The 12,902-nt window shown below is 44.9% G+C and overlaps 1 protein-coding gene across 6 annotated transcripts in view; it reads right to left on the reverse strand.

Moving 5' to 3' along the window:
* Positions 1-12,902, reverse strand: part of SEC16B (SEC16 homolog B, endoplasmic reticulum export factor) — a 236,747-nt gene that overhangs the window by 131,943 nt on the left and 91,902 nt on the right. For all 6 annotated transcript variants that reach the window (XR_012231401.1, XM_073571295.1, XM_073571294.1 and 3 more), the window contains 2 exons: positions 11,190-11,295; positions 4,234-4,371 (listed from right to left, as the gene is read on the reverse strand). Coding sequence is in view for 5 of the 6 variants with exons in the window: in XM_073571295.1 (XP_073427396.1) it covers positions 4,234-4,371; positions 11,190-11,295 (244 nt within the window). In the remaining variant the exon portion in view is untranslated. The remainder of the gene's footprint in view (positions 1-4,233; positions 4,372-11,189; positions 11,296-12,902) is intronic.

Below are 12,902 nucleotides of genomic sequence, written 5' to 3' on the forward strand. Positions count from 1 at the left end.
ATCCCATGTGTATGGGCACCTGTAGAATAGACTGTTAAAACTTGTGACACTCGACTATCAAATCTAATCTGTAGTGGAATCTGACAACAAGTGTTCATTTCCTCTCTCGCACCACTAAATAAATATTAAGCAATAAATTATACCACTGCCTACCAAAATCAAAGGACTGACCTTAAAAGCACATAAATGCTGTTGAATCATCAAGTGCAAGAAAGACACACACTTTTTATCAGTTTTGCAACCAACACATTCAAAGTTTGAGGTTAAAACCAGTTTGCCATGGTGGAGGGTGAGTATAAATAAGGCCACAGCCCCAATAACATAAAAAATGGACGCATTTCCAAAATTACTTCCATCATTGGTGGCTGTCGATACGCCATGGTCCTGTAGGGATTCATGGTCTCAGGGTAGGTAATGCTCACACATGCACTGGATTCTTTTGTCAAACAATGTGACATTTATTTCCACAGGTTGCACAGCACCAAAACCACAAATATAAATCTCTAGCCTTGTCCAGGCACTAAATAAACAACGCTTACCCTGGCTACTCATACACAACAGAGCTAGCCCCAATCCAGAGAGACACAACAGTTATCATCCATAGCGACCACTGATACTTGCTGTTTGGTGCACACGGCCTGTGCAGACTCTTCACGGAGAGATAATCTGGCTTGTCCCTCTCGAGCTCCAACACAAACCCACTCTGGTCAGCTTCCCCCTCCAGCTGACTCACTTAGATAAACACCTAGCCTGTTTATATGCAGAGCTAGCCAGGCGCGGCTAATAAAAGCCTACAGAGCTAGGATTTAACCCTAGCCTACCTGGCACTTCCACAGTGCATTTAATCATTCCATCCTGCGACAATTAAGTTTGACAAAGGACTATGTTGATGGAAGTATCACATCTTTATATTGGATTAGCTATATTAATACATTTTCTAAGCATTCTAAATAGTTATCCCGACATTGAAAGTTATCACCTTTGAGCCCCCCCACTGATTCCGAAAAAGGGGGCTCTTAATTTTCTTTCAGAATAGAGGGATGGCCACTGAGTTCTTTATATTAGAACCTCGTTCTTAGGATCGGTGATGGTTGCGGCAGGCGAGTAGTTATCATCTTGTTGATAGGTGATAAATTTCACTGTTTGGAATAACTCTATCTTCGGAAAGAAAGTGCCAATAGGGTATTTGAAAACAGGTTTTTATAAAACAGAGAAACCCTAAAACATATTGGGAGAGACCTTTACATTCAGCTTGCTTGAAGTACACCTATTTGACCTTCCTTTGCATAAACCAAGATTCTTCCATGTTCCGTTCTCGAAAGACCTCTCCTTACAGACATTCTGTGCAGTTATTCATGAGAGGCCTAGACGCACATATAGGTACACGTGTGCGGATTTAAAAATGTCACTTGAAAGTCACGCATACTATCAGTCGTAGAAAAAAAATAATTACAACTTACATTTTTCAGCTAAAATACTGCTCATTCGAGTCTCATTCAGGCCATAAATAAGTTACGAGAAGAAAGAGACTTTAGGAACTTTCCTCGCTTGATGTGTCACATGTGTAAATTTTAATGTCCTTCTTACATTCATATCACCGCTCTTTCTTTTATAAAGTGAGTTAGGTCACTGCAAAAACATCCAGTTGAATGTATAGGCTGACAACTAAGTACTTGAACCTATGGACATTATTCATTCTGAGAATATCACCTGGAATTGTAATTTTCATTACTTGAACTTCCCCTAAAAATATTTTCTTACAACCTGGATTAACCAGATTTCTCTTATCATTCAAGAAGCAGGATTGCACAGTAAGTTAATAAAACATTTTATAGGTGGCCATAAACATGAAATAATTCTTGAGCAAAAAGCTACCTCAATGAGGGGTGAGTAATAGATGTTGCACGATCCTTCTGACTATGGTTTATTTCCTATAGGAACAAAAGGTTGGCCATGTTGAATTCCAACAGGCTCAATCTTTTTTTTTTCCCCAACATATGCCATTGGGGTTCAAGTTGGGAGGCACACACACACAAAAACATGTATCTTAATTTCCAAAACCTCAAGACACTCCCAGCATGGCAGTCAATAAAAGTTACAAATAATCTGGTAACATCCTAGAGAAATAAAAGAAGGCAAATACATGTGAGCTTCGACAGAAGCTGGAATTGCTCAAATGTTTGTGCGCTTTCGATACTTTTTCAAACTTTTTTTGTAAATGGGGCAGGTTAAGAGTGATCTGGTCATTAAAGGGGTTTCCTGTAGACAATGATCGCTGAGGTCAAGCATTGATCATGTGACTGGAGGTCCCACCCCAGCTTAGCGCTTTTTTAGTACTTGAGAACTGCACATGTATGAGCACAATGGCTCTATTCTCAAAAGGAAATTCGGGACACCCATTTTCATGGATGTCCCAGTGTTGGGGCCCATAGCAACCCTACATCTGTCACCTATCCTAGGGATAGGTGATAAATGTTGTTAAAGGGAACCAGCCACTTGATTCATGCTGCCCAAACCACTGGCAGCATGAGACAGAACCTGTAGGCACTCTGTCATTGCAGAGAAAACATAATTTGAAGAGTTGGTCGGAGCCATGAAGATTCCGGCACAGCCCCCAGCTGATTTATCCCCACATAGCTTTACTTGATTGACAGGTCTCTCACACATGGAAGAAAACTGTCATTCAACTAGAGCGGTGCGGAGAGAAGCCGGCTGGTGGCTGCAGCAGACATGTCATGATCTCCCTATGGTCCCAAACCGCCTCTTCAAGCTATGTTTTCTCTGAAACATTGGAGTGTTTCAGAGACAAACATACCTTACTACAATCGGGCTACAAGACTGATTAATTCTTGCTTTGGTTTCGGCAGCTTGAATGGTGTGAAAAGTTCCCTTTAAAGGGAATCTGTCACCAGGTTTTTGCTATTCAATCTGAAAGCTGCATGATGTAGGGGAAGAGACCCTGATTGCAGGGATATATCACTTATTGAGCTGCTTGTTGTAGTTTCAATGAAATCAGTGTTTCATTAGCAGTAGATTATCAGTATAGGACTACATGTCTAGTGCCATGTAGCCCTCATGCTCCTCCTGTAACCCCGCCCCCCACTGCTGATTGGCAGCTTTTGTGTACAGAAAGTTGCCAATCAGTGGCATGGGCGGGGCTATACAAAGCTCAGCCTTCAGGGAACTGCTAGATCTGCAGCAGATTTAACATTGATTTTATCAAAACTGCAGCAAGCAGCCCAGTAGGTGATACATTGCTAGAATCAGGGTCTCTTCCCCTATCCCATGCTGCTCTCAGTTTACATAGCAAAAAACTGGTGACAGATTCTCTTTAAGAAGAAAACCTCTTTAAAAGTCACTTTAGCCACTGTCCTTTGTACACTGTGTAGGGACATGACCTATTGACAAGCTTGATAAAAATGCTCAGCTGTCAGCTCATTCAAATGAACATGGCTCTAAAAAAAATTTGTTTCAGAATTTTTATTCCACGGGGAATGCAGATGTTTGCTAAAAAATATAATGTCAGGAGAGATGACAGGGCCCCTTTAAGAGAGCTTTTATTATGCATCGCTCTATGTAAATCCAAGCATTAGAAATACATGCATCATTTTTTCTTCACCCACAATGTTTTTTTTTGTGGTTCTCTTTCCATCGTCACTGCGCACGATTGGCAATGAAAGAGTATGAGATTCCATTGCAATTTGCATGTGAAAAGGTGCAGACTTCTGCTCTGAAACAATGCAAGACTTTACCATCCCCGGTAAATGTGATAATAATGCAATGTGCACGGTTTAGAGGCATGAAGAGAAATACACCCTGGAGACCCGAAGCTATCATTTACCATTTTTAAGCAAAAAAAAAAAAAAATGCCAGTTCTTCTGCTTGAAGCGTTAAACACATTTCACTGCGGGCCATTCGAGCAGAGAAGTCATTAATGATTAATGTTTATTCCCAGAAGTTTTATGTCAACAGGGAAATGGCAGAATTCCTGCTAAAATGAGCCTACCGCTTTCTCTCTGAAATAATGTTTAGCTTGAAATGCGTCGGACATTATAGACGGGGAGAAAAACAGATGGGACAGTTTTGTACAGCTAACTCCCATTGACAGCGGTGGAAATAAAGAAGAAAACTGCCATATCGGCTGTTCTGCTCATATGGAACAAGGGCTATAATCTCCCGAGCCATAGTGACGGGGCTCGGATATCTAAGGACGCGTGTGAAGGCTTAAGTCACCTTGATTAACTCCGATATCAACACCAACGATCCAGAGTTGGAGAGGAGGATGGCTGCAGCGATGCACTCGCAATAATGCAGGGCAACGGATGTCAAACCGTAATCCACTAGCCGAGCGGCATACACAAACTTGTAGGTCTGAAACATGAAAAATAATCAGCGTTAAAAAAAATCCTCAATGTTTAGAATAATAAATATGTAAAAGAAGCAAACAGGGTAGCCTTCACTCCTCACACACACAGATAAGCCCCCGATAGCCACGATGCTGTCACCAGTTCTTGGGACCACCTTTTGGAAGTACTATCCAATGCACACCTCAAACACCAAAGAGTTGCTGTTTTGGAAATGTTCACGTCCACTTGTCCAGCCATCATAATTTGGCTCAGATCCTTGGATTTGTCAATATGTCTCTGACTGCGGAGCTCTGTATAACCCCACCCACACCATTGATTGGCAGTTTTCTGGGTACACTGCGCATAGGCAGAAAGCTGCCAATTGGTAGTGAGGGTGGAGTTATATGGAGCTTATGAATCTGGAGGACTACATGGCAGCAGGTTTACTTGTCCTCTGGCGATAATCTCCTGCTGATAAAACATTGCTTTTATAAAACTACAGCAAGCAGCCTAGTAAGTGACTCATTGCTGGAATCAGTGTCTCTGTCTCTACATTATTTTGTTCTTAAATTAGGTGGTAGAAGCCTGGTGACAGATCCCTTTTAAGAGCTGACTGTTCATTTGTTGCCTAATGTATCTCACCTCTTAACAGGCGCCACAGTCACAAAATATTCATTTATTCTATGCTATAATTGTAATTGGCTTTAATGTTATTCCTAATTTATATACACATCACAAACATATTGGATGCACATTTAGTAACACACATATATACTTACGCACATACTGTACATACATGTCACACACTCAAATTGCTGTGCACATAATAAACACTCTCCTGCTGTTATATCCCGTAGTGGAGAAGGAGCCCAGTTAAAGGAATTGTTAAGGACTGTTATATATGTTTTTACTATGGGCCTAAAAACTAACAGGCAAGTAGTTGCTAACAGAGGCAACTACCAGCTCCATGTCAACAGAGCAGCTCATCTTCTTCCAGGCTGCTCTGTCGACAAGGCATGTCTGCCAACGTCAAGCTGATTGACAGTTGCCACCCCGCCATTATGCAATGGGAAGCCGGCTGTCAATCAGCATGATGCTGTAGGGTCAGTAGGGTGAGCTGGGGGGGTGGTCCCTCTTCTTACCGCGCAGAGACGAAACAGAGACAAGATGGAGGCAGGTACTGGGTACAACAGGTCCAAGTTTATTTCTGCGCGCCGTCCGTTTGACGGCCCTCGCAACACAACGCCATATCGCTCTCTCTCGGCCCTCCGCATCCAGAGCCGCTTCGCGACACAGCACAGTACCTCACTCATGGCCCTCTATATCCAGAGCCGCTTCACACACCGTGTTTCTCGCCGGGGACGTATATATACGTCCTGTCCTTTCTCCTTTCCTGATGTAGTTACAGCTTCCGACACTGTGGCTGCCCTAAGCCAAATCACCAACAGTCCGTTCACTGGTCAGACGTCGTACTTTACACGGTGTGCCTATTCCCTTTATCTCGTCTCTGTTGCGGTCTGTCAGGACCACCCCCCTGTTGTTCTCTCTCCTCAGTCCCCCTGGTTTGGTTTTCCTCACAGCGCACAGACTGTCGCAGTCCTCCTGTCACTTGAGCTCCCCCTGGGGACTGGAACCTTCTGGAACCCTCCCTCAGTATTTATAGCTAACCCGGTTCCTTGAAACTGTCACTGTCACCACGCCCCCCATGACCAACGGTTTCTAAAGCCCTAAGCTGATGTCAAGTCCTTTGCTCACACTCCTCCCTGCCATCTAATGGTCAACCCAAGGTACTGCACATCCACTACACTTTCCTAGCTGTTTCCCCACTGTAATAACTGACACCTACCTACACTGTGCAAACCTTTCCTTCTTCTCTCTGACTAGTCCGTCCGTCCGTCAGGTCACCGTCCCTACACTCCTCCTTCCTTTGTCCATTGTCATCCTCGACAATCGCCATCCCTGCCTTCGTCGTTCTGAAGCTACACCTACATTCTGTTGTCGGACCAGCTGTTGAGCCAAACCCACTATCTGCGGGGGCTGAACCATACTGGGAGCACTATGCTCTGAGCAGCCTACTGCTACTCACCAGCGCGCACGCCACATGACAACGTCTTTCAAATTGGGCTAGGTACACCCATACTCTCTCTATGGCGTGTACCTTCCCCTACTCTCCCCTACTGTCACCTTCCACTATTCGGTACGCCATGATCGAGGTCTCTTACCTTCCAGATCATTACCAGCGCCCGCCTTCCTCCTTCAGGGGTGTCCGTGGTGTTGGGGACCTGACCTAGGACGGCTGTCTCTCTCACGTCTTCCATTCCTGTATCTTTCTCTCAATAATGGGTCATGGTCGGCGTCCCGGTCTCCCAGACCTCCTCAACTCTTAGATCCCTACCGGATCTCACACTTTCCTTTGGTCCCGCAGACCTTCCCTTACCCGGACCTGTTGCATATTACCTTGGCCTATTATACATCAAACAACTTTATAATAGCACAAGTACCCATTTTTATAATTTTTTTTCATTTTCTCTTGCTTTTAAACCCAACATATAACAGAAAAAAAAAATATTGCAAGTCTTCTTTCTCCTCCCCCTTCCTTGGACATATGCACTCCCTCGCTTCTTGACACCCCACTCTGTCAGATTTTATGCAACCAACAACTTTAACTTCTTATACAACTGTCACAACGGTGCAACGAAATTTCGAGAGTTCAAACCACTCCCAGACGGCTGGCAGCGAGGGGCCCCACAGCCGTGGAGCACCCGGGGTATAGGGAGTGTCCTAGGAGTTCTTTCTACGGGGGTTCACGGTCCTCTGGCTCAGCAACCACAGCTACCACGTATTAGCCACGGGGGCAGTACTCTTTGTAGTACGACACCCAGTCCCCTTCATGTAGAACCCGGCCGTGACGAATAGATGCCACATTAATATAGACCTTTTGTCCAGTCTCATCCCGGATAAAACCATATCCTCTAGCAATGTTGGTGTATACAGCCGTCCCCGGGATCTTTCCACCGCCATGACAGCCTCCCCCTTTGAGTGGAGCAGGCTCCATACCTCCTGCTCCCGAACTTTCTTTTGCTTGATCACCTCCGTGACCCAAACGGAGGGTGCCGAGCCAGTCCCAGAGTCCGGTGGGCGGGACTTCGCTGTAAAAGTGCGTGGGGCAGAGGTGGCTGATGAAATCTGCAGCCCAGCAGCCGCTGGGGCCAGGTGGCGGGTGAGGACAGCCGGGTCCTTGAGGGCTGGAGTAACAGGATCTGTCCAACAGGCCGCAGCCGGTTCTAACGCTGGCAATTCCGCGGCCGCAGGATAGCCCGCATCCAAAACTTCTAACGGAGCCGAAGTCATGGCCGGTTCTAACAAGGCAGCTCTTGATAAGGGGAGCACAGCAGCGTCTTCTTCGGCTGTACGCCGCACTGGTAGCTCCGGGCAGGGTATCTCAGGGACTTGAGCGGGGGCCTTGCTCAGTTCCGCATACACCACGGGGCCCGTGGTAACTAGGCCTTCCGGTGCGCAGGGGGCCGCGTGCTGCAGCAGAATGGTGGGGGCAGCCTGCGGAGGCACTGATAGGGCCGGGGGTACTCTCACCTTCCCCGGCGCTGCAGCCTCCTTCCCATCATCACGCGGTGGCCCCCGCAGCCTCTGTTCCTTGCTCCACTGTCCGGCAGGCCGTTCCTCCGGACTCGAGAGTTCCGCTGTGAAGTTCTCTGCTGGTATTGGTGGTGGCCGCTCTCGCTGACTCCGCTCAGGCTCCGCTCCCCAGCTCAGTATTCTGCGGTTCACCCGTGGCTCTGAGGGCAATTTCTGCTCCATCTCTCGCCTCCATTGCCACTCCAGGCGGCTGATGCCCCGGCACCCGCAGCGTCTCATACCGTCCGTTGGGCAGCAATCGAATGGCGCCAAACAGCCACAGCCAAGTCCTTCTTCAGTGCCACTCCTCCTGCTGGGTGGGGCATTGGCAGGCCTTTCCACCCATCTGCTAGGGTCCAGTACATGGGAGCGTCGGCCTCCGGGCACATACTGCTGTCCACGGGGATACGTTGGAGGGGGTTCCAGTCCATTCAACACGACTGCAAACACCCGGACCTCTCCCCTGCGCTGTAGTAATGCCGCCATCTTGCGCAGCTCCTGATACCGCCCCGGATCTTCTGTCAGCACCACGGAGTCACCACAGCGCTCCCAATTTGTAATCCACAGGTAAGCCAATTGTAATCCACAGGAAATTGTAATCCAAACAGAATAGTCCAAGTCCTTTTCCATTCTTTGAGGCAGGCCTGCCGCAGAAGATGATGTATTAGCGGCAGCGATCCTGCCGACTACGCCAAATGTAGGGTCAGTAGGGCGAGCTGGGGGGTGGTCCCTCTTCTTACCGCCCAGAGACGAAACAGAGACAAGATGGAGGCAGGTACTGGGTACAACAGGTCCAAGTTTATTTCTGCGCGCCGTCCGTTTGACGGCCCTCGCAACACAACGCCATATCGCTCTCTCTCGGCCCTCCGCATCCAGAGCCGCTTCACGACACAGCACAGTACCTCACTCATGGCCCTCTATATCCAGAGCCACTTCACACACCGTGTTTCTCGCCGGGGACGTATATATACGTCCTGTCCTTTCTCCTTTCCTGACGTAGTTACAGCTTCCGACACTGTGGCTGCCCTAAGCCAAATCACCAACAGTCCGTTCACTGGTCAGACGTCGTACTTTACACGGTGTGCCTATTCCCTTTATCTCATCTCTGTTGCGGTCTGTCAGGACCACCCCCCTGTTGTTCTCTCTCCTCAGTCCCCCTGGTTTGGTTTTCCTCACAGCGCACAGACTGTCGCAGTCCTCCTGTCACTTGAGCTCCCCCTGGGGACTGGAACCTTCTGGAACCCTCCCTCAGTATTTATAGCTAACCCGGTTCCTTGAAACTGTCACTGTCACCACGCCCCCCATGACCAACGGTTTCTAAAGCCCTAAGCTGATGTCAAGTCCTTTGCTCACACTCCTCCCTGCCATCTAATGGTCAACCCAAGGTACTGCACGTCCACTACACTTTCCTAGCTGTTTCCCCACTGTAATAACTGACCCCTACCTACACTGTGCAAACCTTTCCTTCTTCTCTCTGACTAGTCCGTCCGTCAAGTCACCGTCCCTACAATGCTGGCAGTCACGCCCAATCAACAGAGAAGAGTGGATGAGAATCCCCTGCTCTATCAACATGGCACTGACGGAAAGCACTGAGTGAAGGAGTGGTCTCTGCCAGCAGACATCGGAGCAGGGCACAATACGCAGGTAGTTAGCAAGTATCTGACTGTTAGTTCTTAGGCCTGTAATAGGAAAGTTATACAGCTCCCAGATAATAGGGTACATGGGCATAAAGTACACGATTTAGCACCACTATCTACTGTATGCACTCTATGCTGTACTGGCAAACCAAGTGTGGTCTTTGTAAATGGTAACACATTTTATCAATTTTTAGTGTAGAGTTACACACTAAACATTTCCCCAGGTAAAGAATCCCCCTTTCTCCAGCTCCGACGGTACATATGAGTTAGCAGTGTAGCATATCTAGCACAGGGACAGAACAGTAATATCAGGCTCTGTTTACTGTGAATTTAGAATTCACATTCATTGCATTTATCTAAAAAATATTCTTACGCTCCAAACACAGAGTCCTGACATAAATCATACTTGTTTCGTTTATATGCTACACTTTTGAAAAATCACTGAATACCAATTTTGTGTTGCTCAGATCGGGTGTTTAAAAAAACATAGCAGGCAATTCTTTTCTAAGTAGAACAAAAAGAAAAAAAAGATTCAGATGTAAAACTGACGGACAGGTGCTTATATCTTTTGGTTTATGCTTGATATATAGGTGTCGGCATGTAGACCAGGATATATTCCTGGCGCATGTGTTAAAAGTTGTCAACTTTACTTTTTATTTTTTTGCTGGACGGCTTATCAAAATATCATGGAGAGAAAAAAAAATTTTTACGGACACAATGGAAAACCATAATGAATCATTTAGATTATCAGTGGTAGATGTCTACAGTAGAGTTGAGCTAATATGTTCGGATTTGGTCCCGAATCTGAATTTGCCATATTGTTACCCTATTTGTGACGAATTTATGTTTGATGATCGGTTCCCAACATATTAAGTCATTTCTACTTCCATTGACTCCAATGACGTTTGATTGTGTTCGGCGAATATTGCAAAAACAAAATTCACCTTGGATCATAGTCGGAACCAAATTTTGAAAAATTTGCTCAACTCTAGTCTACAGTCCATAATTCTGATGGCTGTCTTCTCGTCCCCAAACCAATGTGATGATTCACTTTGCCAGATCGGTACTGTCCGTGGCATCGTATGTTGAGCGACCAGTGTTCTTGACATTCTTATTATAATTTGATCAGTTGACGTGTAACTTAAATCTTTTTGAAAATTTATTGTTTGTTGGACCTCTGGTCAAACATTTTTCATTGGATTCTATCAGAAAATTTGACCCAACAGAACAAAAAGAAGGAAAATCTCAACGAGAACGCCCGACGCAAAGCAAGTAAAACACATCGAAAACAAAAAGTCTATCCACTGCTGCCAAATGTAAGATGTTAAAACAAATCTGATGAACATGTGCCTGTTCCAAGCAGGCAAAGAAAAGCATAAGGAGAAACATACGAGAAGTTACATCACTTACAACAGATCTTTAACTCTTCTGTCTAAGAAGCAGGTGTGACACACGATACAAATAAGATAAAGAAGCCGTAGAAACCAAACGGTCATAAACGACCTGAAATTCTTTGTGTATGGAAAAATATGATAAAAATAAGGTCTTTGAGGGTTATACAGGAAATCGGTACCTGGAACGAGGGCATAAAATGACTGATTTTTCCCAAAATTTGGCAGTATTCCAAAATTTCCGTGCGCTGGATGTTCGCCGTGCTGGCAAACTTCTTAAAGCTCTGGCTGAAAGAGAGCATCAAAAAAAAGATAGCTATCACATAGATGTACAAAGGGGACAGCAGAGGTTGCAGACAATGAATCGCACACAAAGAATCCAAGAAAAAAAAATTACAGGAAAAATACAAATATGACATAAAGATCTAATAATATTCCTATAGTGAGAGCAAATCTAAAGCAAGACATTGCCCCCCAGTGGAAAATCTGACACTTTCTGGGTAAACATTCATTATATGCTTCATATTCTGCGTTTCCAAATTTTTCAGAATTTGTATAATTTGTCAAAAAATAAACATGAAACGTGTAATTTTCATCCCATTTTGGGCCTCTCTCTGTGCTTCTCCTGTCATTCATATACTATAATTTATAAAACTGGCATTTCAATCATTTTTTAGATAAAGTTAATTGTAGATTTGATTTGAAAGCGACCAAGATCGTTATTTTTGTTCCAGTCGAAAATCCACCTGCGAGATACAATGTGAAATTACAGCCGACGGAGGTCGACAATGCAGACACCACGCTGTGAAGAAAGGTCCATCAGACAACAACAAGGGCCTTGGATCACATCCACACCTTTCTCCGCTTGTGTTTATTTCAAATGCTTGTCAAAGAGAAGCACGACAGTATTTGAATTATTTCTGCTGATTAGAGATTGTGCTGCCAGAGCAACTTTGGGAAGTAATGAATGCTTTTATAACATAGAGTCAATTTAAATATAGTTTAATACTTAGCTTATGGCATTGGATTGCAAAAATCATTGGAAACACATTTTATAATCTGTGTAGTTACGGTAATAATAAAAACATAATGCAAAGAAAGTAAGAAATAAAGCATAAATTGGTTGCCCTACTAGTGTCGGCCACCTGTACTGGCTCGGGTGACGGACCTTGTTTCCTTTCTTTATGGCTGGTTCCCGTTGTACCAGTCCACGCTAGCTTACTAGTTTTTCCAAACCTTTTAAGGCTGGCTCAGGCAGCCATGTGCTGCCTGAGTATTCAGGAAGCATAGCTTTCACTTTCCACATGTATTATAGGAGCTTGTTTCATCATCCACTTCACTTCTCTGTGTCATCTCATCTCTCCCGCAAACAATCTGCAACTACTTCCTAGCTCAGTCCTATGAATCCTGGTGTTAGAACAGTTTTCCATACTAGGACAGCCCCTTCTCAATCTGAATATTTGCCCCCGTTAAAATAATAAAAAAAACAGCACTGTCAGCACTCGCATTCCATGGGTCTCACGTGCGCTTGTTTTGACAAGTGAGCGCTATGACTAATCAGAGCCGGCGTCACTTTCACCGCCTTTGGACCTTTAAGTAATCAACAGGAAATGAGGGCTGCGGGTGGCCGCTCACTTACTTTTATTTCCTTTAGCAGTTTCCTTTAACAGTTTCACCACACTTGGATTTTTTTCCAGTTTTTAATTAAATTGTATGGTTAAAGCCTCACATGGCTATGTCAACAGAAAAATTAAAAAAAAACGTTGTGGATCTTGGAAGAAAAGGAAGAAAAAAAAAACCCAAAATTGAAAATTCCTCAGTCGTTAATGAGTTAAACTATACGGCGGCCTTTATGTAAATATGTATGTAAATAAGCACTGGAACCCAATGGCTGA

This window comes from Dendrobates tinctorius, unplaced genomic scaffold, assembly GCF_039654945.1.
Source record: "Dendrobates tinctorius isolate UK_male_01 unplaced genomic scaffold, ASM3965494v1 ptg000029l, whole genome shotgun sequence".
NCBI classification, from domain to species: Eukaryota; Metazoa; Chordata; class Amphibia; order Anura; family Dendrobatidae; genus Dendrobates; species Dendrobates tinctorius.